Genomic DNA, 20995 nt, shown 5'->3' with positions numbered 1-20995 from the left:
TGATAGCTTTCACATCACTGAACACCAAATCAGCTTCAAAAAACAGATTCTGAGTCACTGGGAAGCTTCATTCAAAAGACAAGGCAGCAGCAGGTGTCTCTGACCCTGAGACAGAGGAGAGTTTTTTGCTATATTGCACCTGAGAATTTACAGCCTCTGAAGACACAAACTGACATGACACTGAGCTGAGCAAACAATGGAGGGAGAATGGTCCTAGAGCTGTGGCACTCTGCAGAAAGGTTGGGTCTTCAATATAATTTCAGAGAGGTTTATAGAGCAGCTGGAGAACTGCAATGCTGTTGGATGGTAGGGAAATGTGGATGTTTGCCCTAGAAGTATGGCAGCAGAAATAAATGTTATTTCCTGGTCTATTTCTTGTCCTGAATTATGTTAGACAAGACTATGAATTTCAGCTATGCCCTTCAGCTTTCTGTCCTCATGTTTGCTGCACTCTGCTGTGGTTGGTGAGGAAGGATCTCTCAGGCCCTGTGGAACTGACTGTCACTCTGCAACAATGGATGCACACTTTAGAGAGCTGGCACCCATCCTCTGACAGCTCGTCTTTGCTAATATACAAGGAATAATCTATGTTCAACAAAGGATCAAAAGGATTTCCCTCACACTTTAGTATCCTGCATAATGGACTTTCATCTTTGTTTTACCCAGAGTATTTTTTCACCTGCTTAAAGCCAACTCAAGCCACCAGCTCATCATCATGATGAGGGAACCAGGTTTACACTAGCTGAGAAGTTTCTCTCCAAATCAGTCCACGAGGAGGTATTTACCTTGTGCTTCCAAAACTCACCCTTTGGCCATTTTCAAAAATTGCTGAAAAGAAGCTGCATGTTTGACACATCCAGAGACTTCAACAGTTCAGTCATGTAGGGGTGCTCAGCACATGGACATACCTGCTGACATCAGTGTGGGATGAATGCACAAGGGTAGCCACCCCCAGACTCAGCTGGGCTGGGCTGGCCAGGCAGAGATAACAAGCAACTCTAGAATTTCATAGGTGACCTGCTGGGGTGAAAGAAGAGTCAAAGGAGATGAAAGCTTCCTAAAAAAACTCTCTAGTCCTCTCACAAGGGCTCTTGGATTGAAATAGGTGACTTGGTGGAAATACACTGGATGTGGAGACCCACATGCAGAGCAGGGGAGAATCAAGTTAACACTTTCTGGTTACCAGATACTGACATTTTCAGCTTGTCCCTCCCTGATTCCCTGTCTGAGCCTCTGTTCATGTAAACACAGATCAATGGATAAAATATCACCTTAACCCAAGAGATGATCATGAACTGCAGCAAACAAGGTGGAATTTCAGTGCTGGAGGTTTCCTGGGAAGCAGAAGCAATGCTGTAACAGCTGAGAAAGACATACTTTAAGTATTTTGGCCGTGCAATTGAAATAACAAGGAGCTTGACAGAAGGCACAGTTAAAAAACATACTGGGATGTCATCCTTCTCTGTGTCACAGCACAAAATGGAATGTGTTTTGGTCCTGGTGCTGTGAGTACTGATTGCAGGCTTGGTGTCTGCAGATAGTAACAAGACAATTAGAACGTGCTTGATAGACCTGCTCTAAATGAGTAGAACCAGTAGACGACTGTAGGGTGTAATGCCCAAAGAACTCATACAAAGGGAACTAGAGTTCCATCTTTCTTCTCCTTCACCTTTCTTTTCAGATCCTGCTGCATTCTCTCTGGTTGCCAGCAGACAGTATTGTCCACTGAGTAAAGGAAAATGTATGATAAATCCAGGACTGAGACATATTTCAGGGGAATCTGAGTTAATCCAGAAATGAATGGAAGATGGACATAATTTTGGACTAGTAAGTGATGGCACTTGATGAACACAGGTGCGCCTGTGGTCCCTGCTTGGGTGGTTGTTCAGGGTCCCCAGAGAACCAGATGTCCCTGGAGCAGTAACAAAGGCTAATACAAAAGAGGGACTTAGATCTCATGGGACAAATCAGGAACAGAGTAGGCAGCAATTTTAATCAATCAATCAATCAAATTTTGTGTTAAACATAGGCTGGTTCCTGGAAGATGATTCTTCCAACCACCAGCTGTGGCTGGAATTCCACTACACAAAAAAAGAAACCCAAGGAGCTGCTAGGGATAAAGGAAGCACAGCGCATGGCCATGTTAGAAGAAATATGATGGAGGCAAAAAAAACCCAAAAAACCTCTCTTTTCAACTTGCTCCTGTACCTCTCCACTTTTCCTTTCCAGGTGTTTCATTTGGAAAATTCACAGCTGGTAGCTTAGGAAAAATGATTTGTCTTCCCACCAGGGATAAAATAATAAAACGTAGTAGGACTTTGGCAGCAGAAGCTATACTTGATTTTAAGGTTTCTGGCTTCAAGAAACATTGATTTTTTGGATGCCTTATTGTGAGAAGCCATTTACTTGCTATTGTGTGTATTCTGCAGAATGGAAGAGCCAAGGATCTTTGAATGAGATGATTTGTCATCTAGTGGTCTATGTGGTTCTTGCCTCTGGGCTTTGTGGCTTTGGCTTTCTTTCCTTTCCTCTTGCTAACAAGAGAGCAACAGAAAAATAAGACAAAAGGAGAAAAAGGAGAGGTGCAGCAACAAATATAATAAGACAAAACAAGAAAAATGAGAGGTCCTGACAGTAAGTAAATAAAACTTTCTAAGATGAATTTCAGAACACCAGAGAAGAGGTACTTCTTCCTGAAACAACAAAAGTGATTTTTAAAGCTGAAATAAAACCTCCATGCAGTTCAGCCCATTTTAACTTTAACTGCTCTACAGCTGCTCAGCAGCCATGGGAACAGTGGAGCTGGAGTCTCATGCTGCTGGGAGAAACTTCTAATAGAGGTTTTCAGGAGAGCCAAAACCAAAGCTGCCCCAAGGACAGCAGATCAATGTAAAGATTTCATCTCTTGAGGTTTCAAATTATTACTTAAAAACTCACTCAGCAGCTTTTCAATGCCATTGATTTAATCTCCAATGTAATGCTTGCCAGCAGCAGAGGACTACCACAAGCACAGACCGCAAGCAGAGGGCATTAGAGCTCTGAGGGAAGATGGTTATCAGCTCCTTAGCTTCACCCAAGTATCTGCCTGACCTCATAGAATTCTCTGATTTGGGATTAAAAGATTCATTTAATTTTTTTTTTCTTTTTCAAAGGTGCTGAGAGCACACGCTTCTTCTTACAGATTCAAACAAAATACACATTCAATCAAGAATCATCAGATAGTTCAGTAAAAGAAAATGGAAAGTCAGTAGATGAAAATATGATTTTTAATATCTCATCAAAGAGATTTTGGAAACCAATAGCTGTGCATTTCTGGACATAAATCTGAGTGTAACAATGTCTCTCCCCTCAAGATCAAGGGAAATTCCAGCAAGTGGTTTTTACCTCCCATTGTATAGATGTCCCTAGCCCTAAGATTACATACATCAGACACTATTCCTCATCCTCTCCGAAGTTTTTTGCATTGAAAAATGAAGTCTCATTATCATTAGTATTATGCTTGATATATCTTCAGGGATTTGGGCCTTTAACATTTGGGTTTGATGCAGACCAGCCCATAGGTTTAGAAATTACTTCTCATTCAAAAAGAAGCTATTTTCTTAGGGAAAGAATTTAATTCTTCCCAAATTCCTAGGGTTTTATTTCAAATGTAGTATCTGTCTTCATGCACATAACACACCAAGAAGAATTGGTGTAATCCCTTGACTAAATATTAACAGTCTCCAGTGGGTGATTTTCTGCATCTACTCTTGCTGCCCGACACGGCCATGTTCTGTATGCGCACAATTCCCTGTGCTCACCTGGGAAGCTGGAAGAGTCTTACAAAGCTGCCTGGTGGAACCTGAGACTGAGCATGCTTCCGGTGGGAGACACTGTCTTTCGTCAGTCTAGAAATCATGCAAATAGTGAGGAATTCCAAAACAAGCAGCTGATTTTTATCTGCTATTTGGCTGCATATTGAAAATTATGGAAGCAGCATTTGAGGCAAGTGCAATTGGAAGCACCCCCTCGGGATGAATGGGCCAGTGCAGGTGCAGAGTTTTACTGCAGGGCCAAGAACACTCAGCACTTAACTAACCCTCTCCTCCTGTGGGTCAGTGGTTTGTTGAAACCAGGAACTGGAATGAAGAAGGACTGCCAGGTGGCTGAGGGTGATAGACCATTCCTGTGATGGTTTGAAACTGTCTCTTTAATTTTTCTTCTCAAAGTTCAAGCAGGGAAAGCGAAAGAATGTAAATAAGTCACTACTGGGTGTAAGAAAGCAAAATAATGATTGTTCTAAACACTTCCATTGGATAGATAGAAATGTTTAAGAACTACTACTCTAAACAAAGTAGGCACAGTCAGGGCAACTTGCTGGGCTGTCCGGCTGCTGTTTCTTCTTCTCTCCTGGCTGAAGATAACACACTGACCTTGGCGAGCTAAGTTAACAGCCTCTTTGCTTTTAACTAACTCTGCATTCTGCCAGGAGGGTCTGGGGGGAGGCGGCCCCTGGGAGAGAGGCCCCTTTGGGAAAGGTCCCCTTTGGGAAAGGTCCCCTCTGGGGGGAAGCAAAGGGAGCTTGGTTGTGCTTTTCTATTGATTGTATATATTTGTAAATGTTGTGAATTTTGTATATTTGTACATATTCATTGCATTTCATCATAGATTGTAGATCTGCTTGTAAATACAGCTTTCATTTGCTTCCAGACTGAGCTAGCCTGGTTATTGTCGGTGTGTGGGGAATTTCATCTAGTCTGCTTTGAACATGCAGCCAGTGCTGAGGCTCTGAATTCAATGACTTTCTGGAAAGAGGAACAGTAGTTGTGGACCACCTCCTGATTAAACAGTGGCTATTACTGAGAACAGATGCTTGTCGAATGAAGCCGAACAATTTTACCTGTTTTTCTCCTCCCCTGTTCATCAAAAGCTGTTAACATCTAGTTGTGACACATAATACTGAGCATACCTCACAGTTTTCATTAATGTTGTGTCTTTCATATTGTACTTTGTGGACAGATGATGTTTTTGACATTGGCTAAATTTACAAATACACAATAAAAAGATTATATTAGTCCTGAGACAGCAGTTCCAGTTCTAAAATCTCATCACTCGATTCCTTCTCACGCAGTAAGTGCCCCCGTGATAGCTTGATAAACCGCTTAATGTTATCATGCTTTAATTTTATGGGTAGCAATCTTGGATCACTCTCTTTTCTTCAGTGCTGCAATGCATAAACTTCAGCTGTTTTCTAAATTTCACCCGTTTTCTCTCTTCCACTAAGAAGGCCATAGCACATTTTCTTCTGTCAGCCTTTTAAATTGGATGTTCTCAAGATGATGGGTTAATAGACTTCCCTTCTGCCCATTAGCACATAGTAGCTATGACAATTAAAACAGATGTATTGAAGGGAATGTTGTTAATATTGTGAGTGGTGTTTCAAAAGTAACAGGGAAGAATTTCATGAAGAAGACAAGAGGAGCTTAGAAATATTAACTAGCAAATATTTAGTTATTCAAATATAACTACAGCAATTTGTATGCCTATACCAGTATGCTGGCTCTGGCCGGGATGAGGTTAGTTTTCTTCATAGCAGCAGTTACGATGTTTCGGATCTGTGACCAAAGCAGTGTTGGTAACTCACCAATGTTTTGGCTATTGCTAAGCACCGTGAGCACAGCATCAAGGCTTTCTCTTTCTCCTCCTCTGTCCCACCAGTGAGTCGGTTGGGCATGTCCAAGAAGCTAGGAGAGGACACAGCTTTGACAGCTGACCCCAACTGATCAAAAGGATATCCCATACCATATTGCATTGTGCTCAGCAAAGTCAGTCATGAGAGAGGACATTCAGAGCAACTGCCACTTGTTTTCCCAAATAATCATTACACATGATGAAGCCTTTCTTTCCCACAAGCTGCTGAACATCTGCCTGCTCATGAGATGTACCGAATAAACTTAGTGTGCTTTACATATGCACACAGCTTGTTTTATCTATTAAACCATTTTTATCTCAACCCACGAGTTGTTCTTGCTTTTGCTCTTCCAATTCTCTCCCCTGCCCTGCACAGGAAAGTGAGTGAGCAGCTGAGTGGGGGCTCAGCTGCCAGCTGGGCTCAACCCACCAGATGACACCCACTTCCCCAGATTCACGCAGGGAAGCACAGGAGGGGAAAAGGGTCTGGTTTCTACACACTACGGATATTCCACATGGTTATACTTTGTCCCAAACTCCACATACCTCAAGTGGTGCTTGCACCCTAAGTAACACCAGTGCAAACCCACATACACTTTGGCAGGCTCTATTTTGAGATAACAGTGCAGTATTTCCAGGCATTGACAGAGTGAGGGCACAATGGAGTGTTTTCAAGGGTTTCTTTATTATGCAAGTTTCCTGTCATCTAAACCCACCAACATATTAAAGCCCAAGATGGAAACTTTAGCTCAGAAGCCTGTAAGGGCATGTTTTCAGCCACTGATACAAATATCCAGTCTCCACTGCAAGAAGCATACTTAAAAAACACTGCACAGTAGGGGAAAAAAAGAAGTTTTCAATGAACAAATCAATAATTCACAGTGATATGCAACAAAAAATTTAACAGAAATCCATCAGAGATTTGAGACAGATTGTTGCTTAGAATTTGTAATCCTACACAGTAGAAGCCTCCCATTATAAGACAGGCATTACAAAATCATGGTCAAAATTCACATTTTACTGCCAGGCTGTTCTGAAGAGCTGCTGCTGTCTAAAGCCATGGAAGAGTATTCAGTGAGGGCTTCCAAAGAACTTGTGATAAGCAGACTTTCAGAAGAAACAGGTCAGCATCCTTCTGTAGAACTGATGATGTCCAAAGTTTTGGAAGAACGAGCACTGTAGCCTTTCATACTGGCATCTCTTATGACTATCTCCTGGGTGGACGTAAACGTTAATGGAACAAAGCCCTCGCTGTCTGCTGTGAGAACAATCCAAGATGAACCTGTGAAGACATGCAAATATCTAAGTCGTCCTGTAATTAGGTATAAGGTATAGAACATTTCTTCCAAAGTGCAGGTTAAGTGCTTCTGTATATTTAGTTTTTCTAGGGGGGGGGGGGGAAGTATAAGAAAATACATGTTGTATGATCTCAGAACAGAGGACAGTTAGCAACTGCACAAAACATCTTTTGACCCATTGTGTCAACGGGAGATGAATGTAATAAATGCACACTTCAAATAAGGACGAGGAATGAATCACAGAAGGGTTTAGGTTGATCATCTTCTTCTAACTCCCGTGCCACGGGAAGGGACACCTCCTACTAGAACAGTTTGCTCAAGGCTTCATCTAGACTGACTTTGAAATTCTGAAGACAAGTCATAAGCATCCAGATTTCTTTTAATTAGGTACTTGTAAGCTACTTCACAGTGCCTATGCTGTGCAGGCACCATAAAAAGCAGAAATTTATTAAATGCAAATTAATGTAATAAACCAAATTTAGCAACTGCTTCTATTATGTTAATTTCATTGTAATTAATTGAATAAACACAAGGAAGAAATACTGTACTATACTTCACAAACCTCATGCCTCCTGTCCATTTGCTATTTGACTTCACCATTAGCATTAATTTTACAATTTCAAATTTACTGAAACACTGATTGTTGCCAACTCATACAAACCAGAAAATGTCTATATTTGTATCCGTTAAGTTGATGAAGATATCAAATAGAGCTTGTGAGGGATGAGAGAATTCAGAGGGGCATTTCCAGCTGTTTGTAAATTTACATTACATAACCTCATGTCAGAAGTAAGGTCATGAGAAGATTGTAGCTTAAAAGCATGAAACCCTTTAATCTTTAGGCTTAATGACTCATTTGGGCCAAACTTGAAAATCAATGTAATTCAGGAATTGGAAAGTAACAGTCCTACATTTCCCATTTAGCTAATAGTATTTGTAAAATTAATAAAGAAACCTCCTGTAACACTGTTTAAAAATATATCTAGTTAGGCTAGTTGTAGGCATGATGGTTACTGACTCCTGGGCAACCAATTCTGTAAAATTTACATTTTTACACTCACAAGTCAAAACCAAATGAGGACATTTTTCCTGTCAGAAGTTTTTCAAGTCTTAGAGCTCAAAATAAACTTCCAGCCTAAAAAATTAAGAGAACGTAGCCTGCTGCTACCACTGGGTATATCACATGTTCCTGGGTTGTGCCACACTATTAACAAAGTCACTGTAACTGAAGCTGCAATAGGAAAACTGCTAAACCAGTGAAAGGTAGTGGTAAGAACCTTTTCAAGATCATGTGCTAGTGAACTAACTGATTACAGATTTATCTAGGTATTAGAATACTAAACATATGCCAACAATTACTTAAAAATAAAATTTGCACAAAGAACATCAGCCTTAAGGCTCTGGGAGCAGGCAGACAGCAAGTATGTAGGCAGGTAGCTGTGGGTGTCCTGGTTTTGCTGGAACAGACCCATAGGCTAGCCATGGGCTGCAGGCCATTAGCAGTTCAGTCAGCATGGGCAGCTGACCCAAGCTGGCTCACAGGTGTATCCCATACCATAAACGTCACACTCATTATAAAAGGGAAAGTTTGCAGAAAAGAGGGAGGCTTCCTCTTAGAGTCTTCTGCTTGTACTCTGTTCCACTTCCTTCTCTCAAAGACTGTCCTCCTGTTTAGTGTGACTGCTGTACTTTTGCTGGGCTGAGTACAACTTTATATACTTTGTATTGACACTGGTATCAGTTTGGCTACTTCATTAAAACCACTTGCATTTCAACCCACAGGTCGTCTCTCCTTTTCCTGATTCCCCCTTCCCTGCTGGGGAGGGCTCATCAAGTGATAGAGTAGCTTAGCTGCACACAGGAGCTAAACGTGGACACTCAAATATAGCAAAAAGAGTATCTGTGGCAGTGAGAGATCATATCCTAAAAGTGGGGTTTCCATTTTTGCCAAAAGTAAGACTCTTGGAATTCATTCATAGGCATACAGGATGTGCATTTGATAGCTCTGGGTAGCAGTAGAGAAGACCACAGAAATAAGAAAGGTTTTCTTCACAGCAAAAACTGAAGGGTAATGCACTGCTAAAATTTATAGAGCTACTTATGTGTTCACAAAAAAACTCCCAACATTTTTATAAACTATACAAGATTTATAGTTTAGAAAAGATTTTTATAAACCGTAAGTTTTTAAAAAACTTAAAAGTCTATAAGAAACTGTGAGATGGGGCCAATGCCAACCTCATTACATTCAACAAAACCAACTCGGTCAGGGCAATCCCAAGCACAAATAGAGTCTGGGAGAAGAACAGGTAGCAAGCAGTCTGAGTAGAAGGACTTGGGGGTGCTGGTTGATGAGAATCTCAACATGACCTCAAGTGTGCATATGCAGGCCAGAAAGCCAATCAAATCCTGGGCTGCAGTGAAAGAAACATGGCCAGCAGGTTGAAAGAGGGATTCTCCCCCTGTCCTCTGCTCTTCTGAGAATCTTCCTGGAGTACTGTGTCCAGCTTTGGAGCCCCCAGCACAAGAAGGAACCGTCAGAGCAGGTCCAGAAGAGGATCAATAAAAATGATCAGAGGGCTGGAGAACCTTTGCCCCGAAGATGTGCTGAGAGAGCTGTGGTTGGTCAGCCTGAAGAAGAGAAAGCTCCAGAGAGACCTTATAGCATCCTTCATATTTGAAGGAGGCCTACAAGATAGCTGGAGAGGGACTTTGTAAAAAGGCATGTAGTGATAAGTCAAGGGGTAATGGTTTCAAACTGAAAGAAGCCAGACTGAGATGTGACATTAGGAGGAAATTCCTTACAATGAGGGTGGTGAGGCACTGGAACAGGATGCCCACAAGAAGCTGTAGAGGTTCCAAAGCTGGAAATGTTTAAAGCCACGTTGGACGGGGCCTTGAGGAGCTTGGTCTAGTAGGTGTCCCTGCCCATGACAGGGGGATTGGAACTCGGTAATCTTTAAAGTCGCTTCCAACCCAAACAAATCTATGATTCTATGATTTCTTAAAGGATAGCAGATGCTGGACCTACAGAATAAAACACACAAAGTTGTATTCCAAAACTGCTAGTCAATTTAAAATAGATGAAAACAAATAAAAACACTGGGTGACAGCAATTTTCCTGTATTTCCAGCTACTTGATAAGGGGGTATCAATATGTAGAAATTTGCTGCTCATTTATTAGGTGTTGGTGTTTTGTCAGAATGTAAGGGTCATTCTCAGTAGAAGCCCAGAGAAGAATCTTCATATTTTCAACAGTATTAGTAAAAAATTTTTAGCAGTACTTATTTATTCCTTGTATTTTTTTCCAGATGGGATTAGACACACGTATGTGAAGTGTTTTGCACTATTATTATTACAACATACCATGCTGCATTTCTACAAGAGAGAGATTGAATATCTGCTGGATTGTATTTAGACGAAGTTTATCACCGCAGAGAATAACAGCTCGTCTTTCATCTGAATCACTTCTGGAAAGCTGCTTCTGAAAAGTCGTAAAAAACCCAGATTAGACACCATGTATATTTACATGTATATAGACATCATGTATATTTAAGCAGAGATGTCAAAACAGTGCTAATCAAAACGAGATCACAGACGTGCATTCAACTACATCTGCAGAAGTCAGATACTACATTCACTCAGACCCATTTGTAATATTTGTATTTAAAAGTCCTGCTCTCAAACACGATCTGTGAGTGATAGCAACAAGTAATTGTACTAGTTCAGCATGCGCTTCATCCACAACACAATACTGACTCTCATCCTACCACCTCTGAGGGACATTTTCCTGAGGAGTTTGTAAAGCCGGAGGTTTTCCATTCTCCCCTCTCTCTGATCCATGACTTGAAAGGTGAGAACTCCTGCCCATAAATGTTTGGGATGAGGAACAGATACCAGATCAGAGGGGCTTGTTTGTCTTGCCTATAATCATCACTGCCCCAAGTCTTAAAATCCAAGAAGTGTCTTCAAAGAACACCCCCCACAGGGCAGGGTAAAAGCATTTTTCAAAATTGCAAAAGGTCAGTTGTTACCCAAACTACAAATTATCGTTGCATAAGATCAAATTCACATTACCATGTCACCTCCAGGGGAAGCCTCCATAACACCCCTGGGTCATGACAAAAACATGATAAAGTGAATTCTGACTTCCTTCTCATGCTGTGGACAGACCCATCCATGTGCAAGGAGGGCATACCGTAAAAGGCAGGTCAGAGATGCACACATGTTCTTTGCCCCCTGCACTGTTAAGATATCTGCCCTCTCAAAGACAACTGCTTATTTGAGATGTTTCGTGATTCCTCGACATTTTGTAAAATACAACCAACAACCTGAGCAGCAGAGAAATGATCAGGGCTCAGCACATGAGGTGAGGATCCCTGTTCACCTGTTAACAATTTCTGAATTTAACATACTCTGACTAAAGTCAAAACACAGCATTTTCTGCCAAACTTTCCAATGTTGTTTGTAATTCAGAAGTCCTATGTTTTTCTTGCCACAAACCATTAGTGACCAAAATTCATAGGTAAAATTGTAGCATTACTTTAATTTGAAAAGCACTCCACACAAATGTAGCTAATCAGCACTTGGAACACTAAGACAAGTCGACACCTAACTCGAATTCAAACTATATGTAAAGAGAGGCCTGAATATAAAACCTTAACAAAATTTAAAATAGGCTTCTAAACAAACACCTCAGACGAATGAGACACCAGAAGGAAACTTTCATTTCTCAGAGGTAATGCCTCATATATAATTATGACTTACGAGAGCTAGGAAAAGTAGAGTTAATGCAGTTAAATATTTACAGTGGAAAACAATGAAGAGACTGAGGGGATATAATCTAGGACCTAAGAGTTCAGTGCCACAAAAATTGAGAATAATTTTTTGCCAAAATAAAGATGAAAAATAAGAACTTATGGAAAGGACAACAGCAGTTTAAATGACTTAGAATACTGACTAAGGTTTATTAATCTGAATTCTAGAAGAGACTTAGTAGATTTGTGCCATGCTTTGATAATCAGGTAACTTACACTTTCTAGCATAAGATTTGGAAATGCTTTCCACAGAAGACATTGTGGAAAGTGTCTTCCTCATGCAATTTGCCTTTAAATCATTTTGAAGCTATGTTAATAGAATTATCTATTGCTCACATTACTACTTAGGAATGTCTGAGTGCCAAAGTATTTTCATGCTTCAGCTTCTGTTGTCCGCACAGAAAGTTGGGAGGCTGATACTAATTCCCATACACAGAAATGTTCACCTGTCTAAATTTTTAAACAGAAAGCTTCAGAACTGCCAAGAAAAAAAAAACATTACTTTCCTAGAACTTCACACAAGTCTAATTCTGCAACTGAACAGGCATGGGCTCTCTGGAGTCCCACCAGCCTCTGTATCAAAGTTATACCTGCTTGGGTCAAAGACAGAGAGCTCAGCCCAGTGTGAAGTAGAGACAGGGGCTGCACATTCCTCAGTGGACTACATGACTTTAAAAACACTGAGCACCTGCAGAGTAATGGGATTTGTAGCATTTCCTCCCCCTGTTCTGTAGGTGGGGCTACCTAATTTTACTAACCATGAGAATGGTCCTTTTTTTACCAGAAATGCTCTGCTTTCACCACTGGTGCAGAGAGATGTGCAAGAATGAAACCTACACTACAGCATCCATCTGAAACGTCAATAGTTACAGATATGCAAGAGTTCAGTTTAAAAGATAACTGAAATTCTTCCCTCATTCTATCTGCCATCAAACAGAAATACAAATACATAGTTTCAAAAGAACTATAAAGAGGGACTGAGATGCAATTTCAGAAGGAGTAGGGAAGGACAAGAACAAGTCAGGCTTATGTAAAGCCTAAACAAATCTAAATAAGACTCCTGTTGGTTATAACTGCATGCAGCAACATCGTAGGTACTAAATCTGCATGAACAAAACATTCATATGATGTCATCCTTCCTAGGTGTACTCTGACAAGAGCTCATGTATTAAATCCCTAAACAGAACATACATATATAAAGATTTTATCATTAAGGCTTCCAATACTAAAAGTACCTGGCAAGTGATGTTAATGAAAGAGGGTTCCTGAGAAGAAGGGTACACTGGAAGATTTCTCTTCCCAGATTTGAGCAGCTCAGTTAATTCAGACAGACGACACTGTAGTTCTGTGAAGTTACCAGACAGTTTTTCTACATTCTTCAAAAAGTAATTTGCCTCCTTTTCACTGAAGAGGTTATTCTTATAAGAATTTGGTATTTTGGAAGCTGCATCTACCTGCCTTTTTGGAGATGCTGGCTTGTTAGAAAACACCAGCGATGTGGCAGACAGCGCCGCAGTCCGATTAACTGGTTCGGCATCTAGAGACTCAGCAGCTGGATGAAAATTCACAGAAATCTTTTTATCTTTGAGGTCATTCATGCTCAACGACAAGCTTTGCTCATTAACAGGACTCTTTATTTCTTCTATGAGTTTTCTTCTGCAGGTAGGGGACTGAGTAATAGCACGATCTGGTATCAAGAGTCCACAGCTGAGCGGGTGAACATCTGCAGAGAGGTCATGAGGTATGCTTGAAAGGTTCAAATTGGAGCTCCCATTAACTGGTGCAGATGTTGAACGACCCATTTCAAACATTAGTTCTTTAATCATCAATCGAATCATGTATTTGTCTGATCTTGAAGAAGGAAGAAATGCAGGGTCAGTGAATTTTTGTCTTCCAACCAGTATCAGTAACAATTTATTGGTCAAGAAGCACAAACCCTTTGGTTTCTCATTTTTCCCTAGCTGAATTTGTTGAATATTGGGTAAATTGGATGAAGTTAGTGAATAGACTAAAATAACATTACAAGTATTGGAGGCAACTGATACAGTCTGAGTTTTGGGGTCAAAAGCCATTATATCAGGAACCAGAATGCCTGGGATGCTACCCTTCTTGGTAGAGGTAACTTTTCTTTCAAAAGTCACCAAGATGAGATGTGAAGAATCTTGGCCACTTCCCGTTAGGTAGTCCTTGGGTCTCAGATGAAGGAGAGGACTGGAATCAGCACCCTGCTTGCTAGAAAGTATGTGAGTTAGATCCACAGGAGATGTAACAACAGGCATGGGCTTCTCAGAGTCCAGTGACTTTTTCCCCCCATCCATGGAATACTCCTCCTCACCACCTAAGCTGGACTGTGAGGGGAAGGACTCTGTTTCAATGCTTGATGGAACTTCAAATGCAACACCAGCATTTAAGCCACAGATCTTGTCTAGAGGAAGCTCAGTGGCAACAGCAACTTGGAAATTCAGAGTAGCTTCCACAGCACAGATATAGCCTCCCACATCAAAGATGGGGCAAAAAGAACAAGCATTGAGTGTTTTCTGAGCATCGTCCCAAATGTAGGAATGAAGGGCACTGCCTACTCCCACTACTAAGCGATTGCCTTCCTTGGTCCAACACGCACAGTGGATCAGACCGCTGCCTTTAATATCTGCTTTAATTCTGGAGTTGTTGAGATGCACAGAGTGCAAGACAGAGGCATCCCGTGTAGTTAGCACAGCCAAAATCTCCTTCTTTGGATGCCACACGCAGCCTTGGGGGAGCACAGGAAACGGCTCACTGATGTCACATATTTGCGACACTAAGAGCTTATTTCTTTCTGTGACGTTGAAGCAGAGCTCCCAAATGGTGATGTGCTTTTTATGTTGAACAGCAAGCAGAGCTGGGGCATCAGGGGGACAGGGGCCCCAGTAGAGTCCATGGACATGTTCAAACTGACCGACAACACTGGAGTCACCAAATTTTGGTTCTCCATTATGAAGGCGTAAAGAAGTTAGTATCACTTGTTTCCCATCTGTCCAGGCAATACCATGCACAGGGTGAATTGCTTGGTACAGGGCATTAAGGCCAGTTCTCAGAAGCTTCGCCTTTCCAAGCTCCATGATCTTTAATATGAGGCATCTAAACAAATTAGAAGGAAAAGGGAAAAAACAAGATTATTGTAGAGGATAGAGAACAGTATCTATAAAATTATTTGTCTTATGGCCCTGGCAATGCTAGACTCTTCCTTCTAGTGAAGTCAATATACACATATAATGTACATCTGCTCAAACTTTTTGTTGATGACATTTCCATCATGAAATGCAATTTTAAGAAAAAGAAATGTTGTTGTTTACATAGGCTTAGCCTACTGCATTTTCATCACAAGACCAGTCCTTTCATTCTAATCAAGTTGCTGCTTCTCAGAATATTTTTCAAATTACTTTGGTATTAAAAACATTCCAAATCTCACCACACTTAGCTTCACAGACTGCTGGTGATCAGATAGAGATCCCTTACAAGTATGGCCAGGCATCAATGTCTTATCTACAAATCTTTATTAAGCGGGTAAGAACAAAGCATTTGTATGGTTATTCCAGAAAGCTCTCTAAAGAGCAAATGCAATTTTGAAGAAAGTTAGGATCAAAGCAGATTTTTGTGAGGAAACGAATGAGAACAGGATTTAAAAGAACCTAGAACACAGGAGGGAGGCAGGCCCATCTACCATACTCTAATAGCATAGGAATGATTCTCAGTCTTCAACATTCTCTAATACAGTGATTTTCTTTTTTTTTCTTTTCCTAAGTTATTGAACACCTTTTTGTCAAAGTTCACAAACCACTTTGTAGCTCACTAGTGTTGGCTGGGTAGAAAAGACAATAGCAGTAAGCAGCTGGCTATTTTCACACACTTGAATATCCATGCAAAAATATGCATACGTTTTTAATGCCTTTTTTTAATATCTGCAGTTATTCTGGGGACATCTGTTATCATTTGGATGCTGCTTTAGGAGTACTTATTTTCATAGTGCCTTGCAAAGCAGAAATTACTATTTTGCAGGTAGGAAATGATCCAGAAAACCTTCATTCTGTTGTTTTTGAAAAAAAAAAAGTTATTGGAATTGCCTGATGCCTCAAGAGAAGCCTCTTGAGTTCTCTGTGCATAGCTTAACAGCTTCAATAGGGAGAACAGGAAACTGCCAGCAATCATTATTCTCAGTGATCTGTAATCAGGTGTCTGGAACATCCAGAAACCATATGCAAAGCACCAAATCCTTAGAAAGGTTCAGGATTTTACACATATTCTTAGCTTTTGAGCTGTGAGCATAGGAGCCAATTCAAAGGAATTGATGGTTTCCTCACTCATGATTCTCTGTAGGATTTGTCTCAACTGAAAAGCCATGGCACAGAATGAGTTGCAGCTTTAGTAGGCAACATGAAAAAAACAAGAAGAAAATGTTTGATAAAGTCAAACATGGAAGGCTTTGTCGCTATGTGCAGGCTCTGGCAGTACTTGGTATTTTAACTAATTACTTGTGAATGACCCTAAAACTTGGGAGAAGGAGATTGGAAGAGCAGATTTCCAAGACTAAAATCTGATAGAAAAAGTTATCATTCTGAAATGTTTTTTGAAATGGATGCCATACACAAGGGAGATAACTTGCCCACCTCCTCAGAGCTAACATTATCCCTACTAGGGTACTGCACCTCATCCTGAGTTTAACAGATTAAGATGATGAAAATGGTTAACAGAGCTCACGGACCACAGAAGTGAAGTGGGTTCACTCAGTCTGGATAAGTTTGTGAGTGCAAATTTGCAAACACCCACCCATCTGCTGGTCCATTACTCGCCAGGTCTGCAATGGAGGGTACAAGAAAATAATCAGCTTAGTTTCAACAAAGGAGATTTAGGTCAGCTATTAAGGAAAAATTCTAACCATAATGATAGCTAAGGATTGAAGCAGGTTACCTTGGAAAGGGGGAGAAGGCACTCCATGAATTTCATAATCTGTAAGAGCCAATTAGGTAAATGTCTGTCAGGGGTAAGTTTAAGTAGACTGGATCCTGCCTCACAGTAATACAGCACTTGAGATACTTCCCAGCCAACCACTCCACCATCTACCTGGTCCTCCTCTAAACTTCAGTGTAACTGATCTTACTCTCATTAAGCAACCACCACCTGGAATAAGGCAAAGCGTTATACACTACTGGGCAACACTTACCAAGGCAAGGGAGATGACAACATGCCTCATAAGACGCCCTATGATACTAAGCCTCCTGGGCCATGTGGAGAGCCTCCTGTGATACAGACGATTCACGCTATCCCCAGCAGACCTGATAAAACAAACGCAGCAAGACACCAACCGGCCATCGCACCCTGACAGTTCGTACCTAAACCCATCACCAAGCCCACCACTGCTCCCAGCAGTGCGGGCCATGGCACTCAGGGTGCTGAGGCATGCCACCATCGGCGAGGCGCACGCCAACCCGGCAGGCAACCTCCTTTGCAGACGCCCCGGGCATCCCAACCAGTCCAGGTAAACGCCGAGTTCCCCTGGCATGTCCACATGTCACAGGCCATGTAAAATACGGCGCCTGGTGCCAGCCCCTCTGAGCAGCCAGCGGGGCACCGAGAAGACGCTGCGGGCGGCCACAGAAAGGAGCAAAAGAGAGTGCCAAAACACGCCTGCCCGTGCCACTTCCTCCACGCCGCCACCCCTTCCCACTAGCGACCGGCCGCTTCCTGCACAGGCCCACCTGCACCAACATTCCCCACCTCCCTCCACAGCTCGTCCGCTCCTTCTCTTCCCCGCCACGGCCAGCAGCCTCACCCACCCGGCAGCTCAGCCCCGCGACAGTGTCCCCAGAGCCATAGAGCGAGCACGGCACTTGCCCGTTCCGGGTACGCGCCGGATACCTCCACGGGCCCGCCGCGAGCCCGGCCCCGCCTCCCTGGCCGGCCCAGGCCTGGCCCTGCGCAGTCCGGCAACCGCCCGGCCAGCAGGGAGCGGGCAGTAGCACTCCGCTCCGACGTTCAGCAGCGACGCTCTAGCCGGGCACGACTGAGCTCAATGACCAAGCAGGCGGTGCCTGCAGGCGGCGGGCCGTAGAACCACAACTCCCAGCAGGCAATTGGGCCCGTGACGTACACGTCCTCTCTCCGCGATCGCGCTGGCTGCGCGAGCGACCTCCTCAGGCCGCCTCAGGGGTTGCCGCCACTGAGGGCAGCCCGGGCTCCTGGTGAGGTCACGTACCGTGTGACGTGTCCGAGTGTTGGGGATTAAAATAGGTTACGTGTAGAAAATTAATCGTCTGATCGCTTAAAATTTGGGGAAATTGAAACTTGTTTTGCATTGCTTCAAGTGAGTGACTTGAGTGCTCTGGCCTTAGCCTGCTGACCATAACTGAACTTTAGCATTGTCAAAATGGAGAAGTACTGGGACTCTTGCACAATGACGTAAACTGGATCAAACCTATAATTCAAGGAAAAGACCTTCAAAGAAAGAGAAACCATCCTATCTGAAGCCAGAAGAAGACAGAGGAGATCTGGGTGCAGATAAAGTGGAAGGATGATGAAAACTACACAAGTAGGAAGAATTTGAAAGATGTTACTACAGTCATTGTGGAGCAAGAGAATTGGGCAAAAAGCCCATGCACGTCACATAGATAGGCACGTAAACACCTCATAGGATAGACTGAGGCCTCTTTAAGTGAATAAAACATGAAATATGATACAGGACTATTCCAAATACAACCCTGGTCCTTAGTATTGCTTCAGGCCTAACTTAAAAGTCTCTGAGACTTTTTCAGTTATATTGCCACAGTGCCACTTTGTCACTACTTAGTACTGCAGAGCAGCCTCATCATTATACAGTTTTTGAAACTCAAACTTGTGATAGAATGTTTAAATATGATGCTTTAGAGAGCACTATATTTAGGTGTGAAAATAAATGTGCTTGAGATGGCTGCAAAGTCAAATACGTAAGTAGCTCAAACTTACCCAAAGAACACTAGATGGTGACCTGACAATATGGCACGAGTGCCTTGACAGAGTGAAAAAAATCAGAACTAAAGAATTCATTCATTTACTGAAGGAAGTTTTAACAAGAGCCATGAATTAATTCAAATACATAAGATACAGCTGTGAGTTTGCAATCACAGGAGCAAACTACTAACAGAGCAGATCCTCTATGTGCATCTTCAGGTTAAAACTTGGTGGCTTTCAGGGATGTATTTAAAGACAAACAGTCACAGACAAATTTTCGAGTTCCATAAATGGATTTTAGATTAAACTCAATGGCCCGTGATGCACTATAGGTGAGTACATTCCATGTATTTCCTTTCTAGTTTAGAAAGGCAAGCAGTGGACCCAAATGCCAGCCTTTCAGTGTTGCTCCACAAATACACTCACGTGTATGAGAGTTGATCACAAAACTAATAAACACAGTTTTGAATTCTCCTCTCTTGTTTTCCTTTGTCATTAACCACAGACAGGACACAACCATAGAGAGAACAATCCAACTAAAAAGGAAATTTGAAAAATTTCTTTTAGAAATCTACTCTTACGTTCACAATAATATGTGAATATGTTTGACCCAGTTCTTCACAACATTCCTCTTTCTGAACTGGAGATATATAGATATGATGTGTGGACTGTTCAGTCTCATCCAGAGGGTAGTTCATTTATTTGAGCCAAAGGAATCCTTTGAAGTATATCCTCCCATTATTCTAGTTATAATTAAGTTTTATTTTACTTGGCCATAGTATAAGTATTGTAAATAACAGATACTGTTATTAGACACAGTTTTTCAGGTGTATTTGCAGGATTAGAAACATGTTCTGCGTCAAACTGTTCTGTGTCTGTTCTGTAGAAATCTGATAATGTCTGCTTTCACCATACTAAGTCTGTGAACCTCTGCTTTACTTATTTGATTTTAATAATTTGTGCCAATTTCAGGGAAAGAAATTACTTCACCCAAATTTTTAAAGCAGTAATAAAACAGATACCTTTTTGAACACAATTTTAATGTGGAGTAGCAGGCAATCTAGTTAACCAAATAACTGTGAAATAATAGATGTGTTTAATAATTAAAAGGTCAGAATTATTTTGGCCTGCTTAAAATCTTTGCAAACAAGGTAGTACACTATGCCCAGCTACAGAGCATACCTCTGGTCATAGGTGATTCAGAGTGCTGACTGTATTGTCTCTGGGAGGATACTTGCATGGGGCAGACTTTATTTAATTCAATCAATTGAAATGATTTATTTATACCAGGAATTGAAACTGTTCCTCATGAGGTTTCTGGCAGCATCACTGGGATAGTGCAAATGCTAAACCTCCAAACCCATTAAATGCCTTCAGACCACAGATCTACTTTCACAACCCAGCCTTGGTATGGGGTGAAGTATTGTAATTGGATTTTAGCATATCTGTGCCCTAATAAGCAGGCTTGTCACGGTCCCCAGGAAGAGAAAAAAAGATTCTCCACAAGTATTAACAAGACTCAAAAGGCACAGTGTGAAAAATGTTTTAATAGTAGCTTAAATAAGTCTCAGTCTTTTTATGTTTCTGTGAATGTACAGGGTGAAGCATTCATGCCTTTCCATGGTTTCTTCTGGGGCCTGTCCAGCGGTACAAGGTGCTAGGCCTCACACACATGGCTACTTGTAGAATCATAGAATTGCTTCAGTTGGAAAAGACCTTTATGGATCATCGAGTCCAACTGTTATCTAAGTCTACCAAGTCTGGTGATAAACCGTGTCCCTCAGCACCACATCTATGCATCTTTTAAAGAGCTCCAAGAATGGGGATTCAACCACCTCCCTGGGCAGCCTGTTCCAGTGTTTAAGAACCCTGTCAGTCAAGAAATTTCTTTTAATCTCCAATTTAAACCTCCCCTGGTGCAACTCGAGGCCATTTCCTCTTGTCTTTTTACTTGTTACTTGGGAGAATAAGCTGACCCCCATCTTGCTGCAACCTCCTTTCAGGAAATTGTAGATAGCTGTAGAGGTCTCCCCTCAGCCTCCTTTTCTCCAGACTAAACAAACCCAGTTCCCTTAGGTGCATCTCACAAGACCAGATCTCCAGACCCGAATGTGCTCATTACACTCTACTCAACTCTCTTCATTCAGAAGAATAAAGTTAAGGAGTTCATTAAGTTCTTCTCTTATGCCTATTTTTGTTTCTGTGATCATGATAGTTCCATTTTCATGACCATCTGCCTGCTTCTTATATGTA

At 41.7% G+C, this 20995-nt stretch overlaps 1 protein-coding gene across 1 annotated transcript; it reads right to left on the bottom strand.

The window, feature by feature from the left end:
• Window positions 1-6389: 6389 nt before the first annotated feature.
• Window positions 6390-17104, bottom strand: LOC128968885 (WD repeat and coiled-coil-containing protein). The gene is made up of 4 exons (XM_054383528.1): window positions 16980-17104; window positions 13018-14899; window positions 10332-10449; window positions 6390-6952 (listed from the first exon to the last, which is right to left on the bottom strand). Exons 2-4 carry the CDS (start codon window positions 14878-14880, stop codon window positions 6795-6797), a joined length of 2139 nt encoding a protein of 712 aa, XP_054239503.1. The 5' UTR covers window positions 14881-14899; window positions 16980-17104; the 3' UTR covers window positions 6390-6794.
• Window positions 17105-20995: the final 3891 nt, after the last annotated feature.

The sequence above is a fragment of the Indicator indicator genome, chromosome 9 (assembly GCF_027791375.1).
Source record: "Indicator indicator isolate 239-I01 chromosome 9, UM_Iind_1.1, whole genome shotgun sequence".
In the NCBI taxonomy this organism is placed as follows: domain Eukaryota; kingdom Metazoa; phylum Chordata; class Aves; order Piciformes; family Indicatoridae; genus Indicator; species Indicator indicator.
The sequence above is the reverse complement of the archived record's forward strand: the minus strand, read 5'-3'. Positions and strand labels throughout refer to the sequence as shown.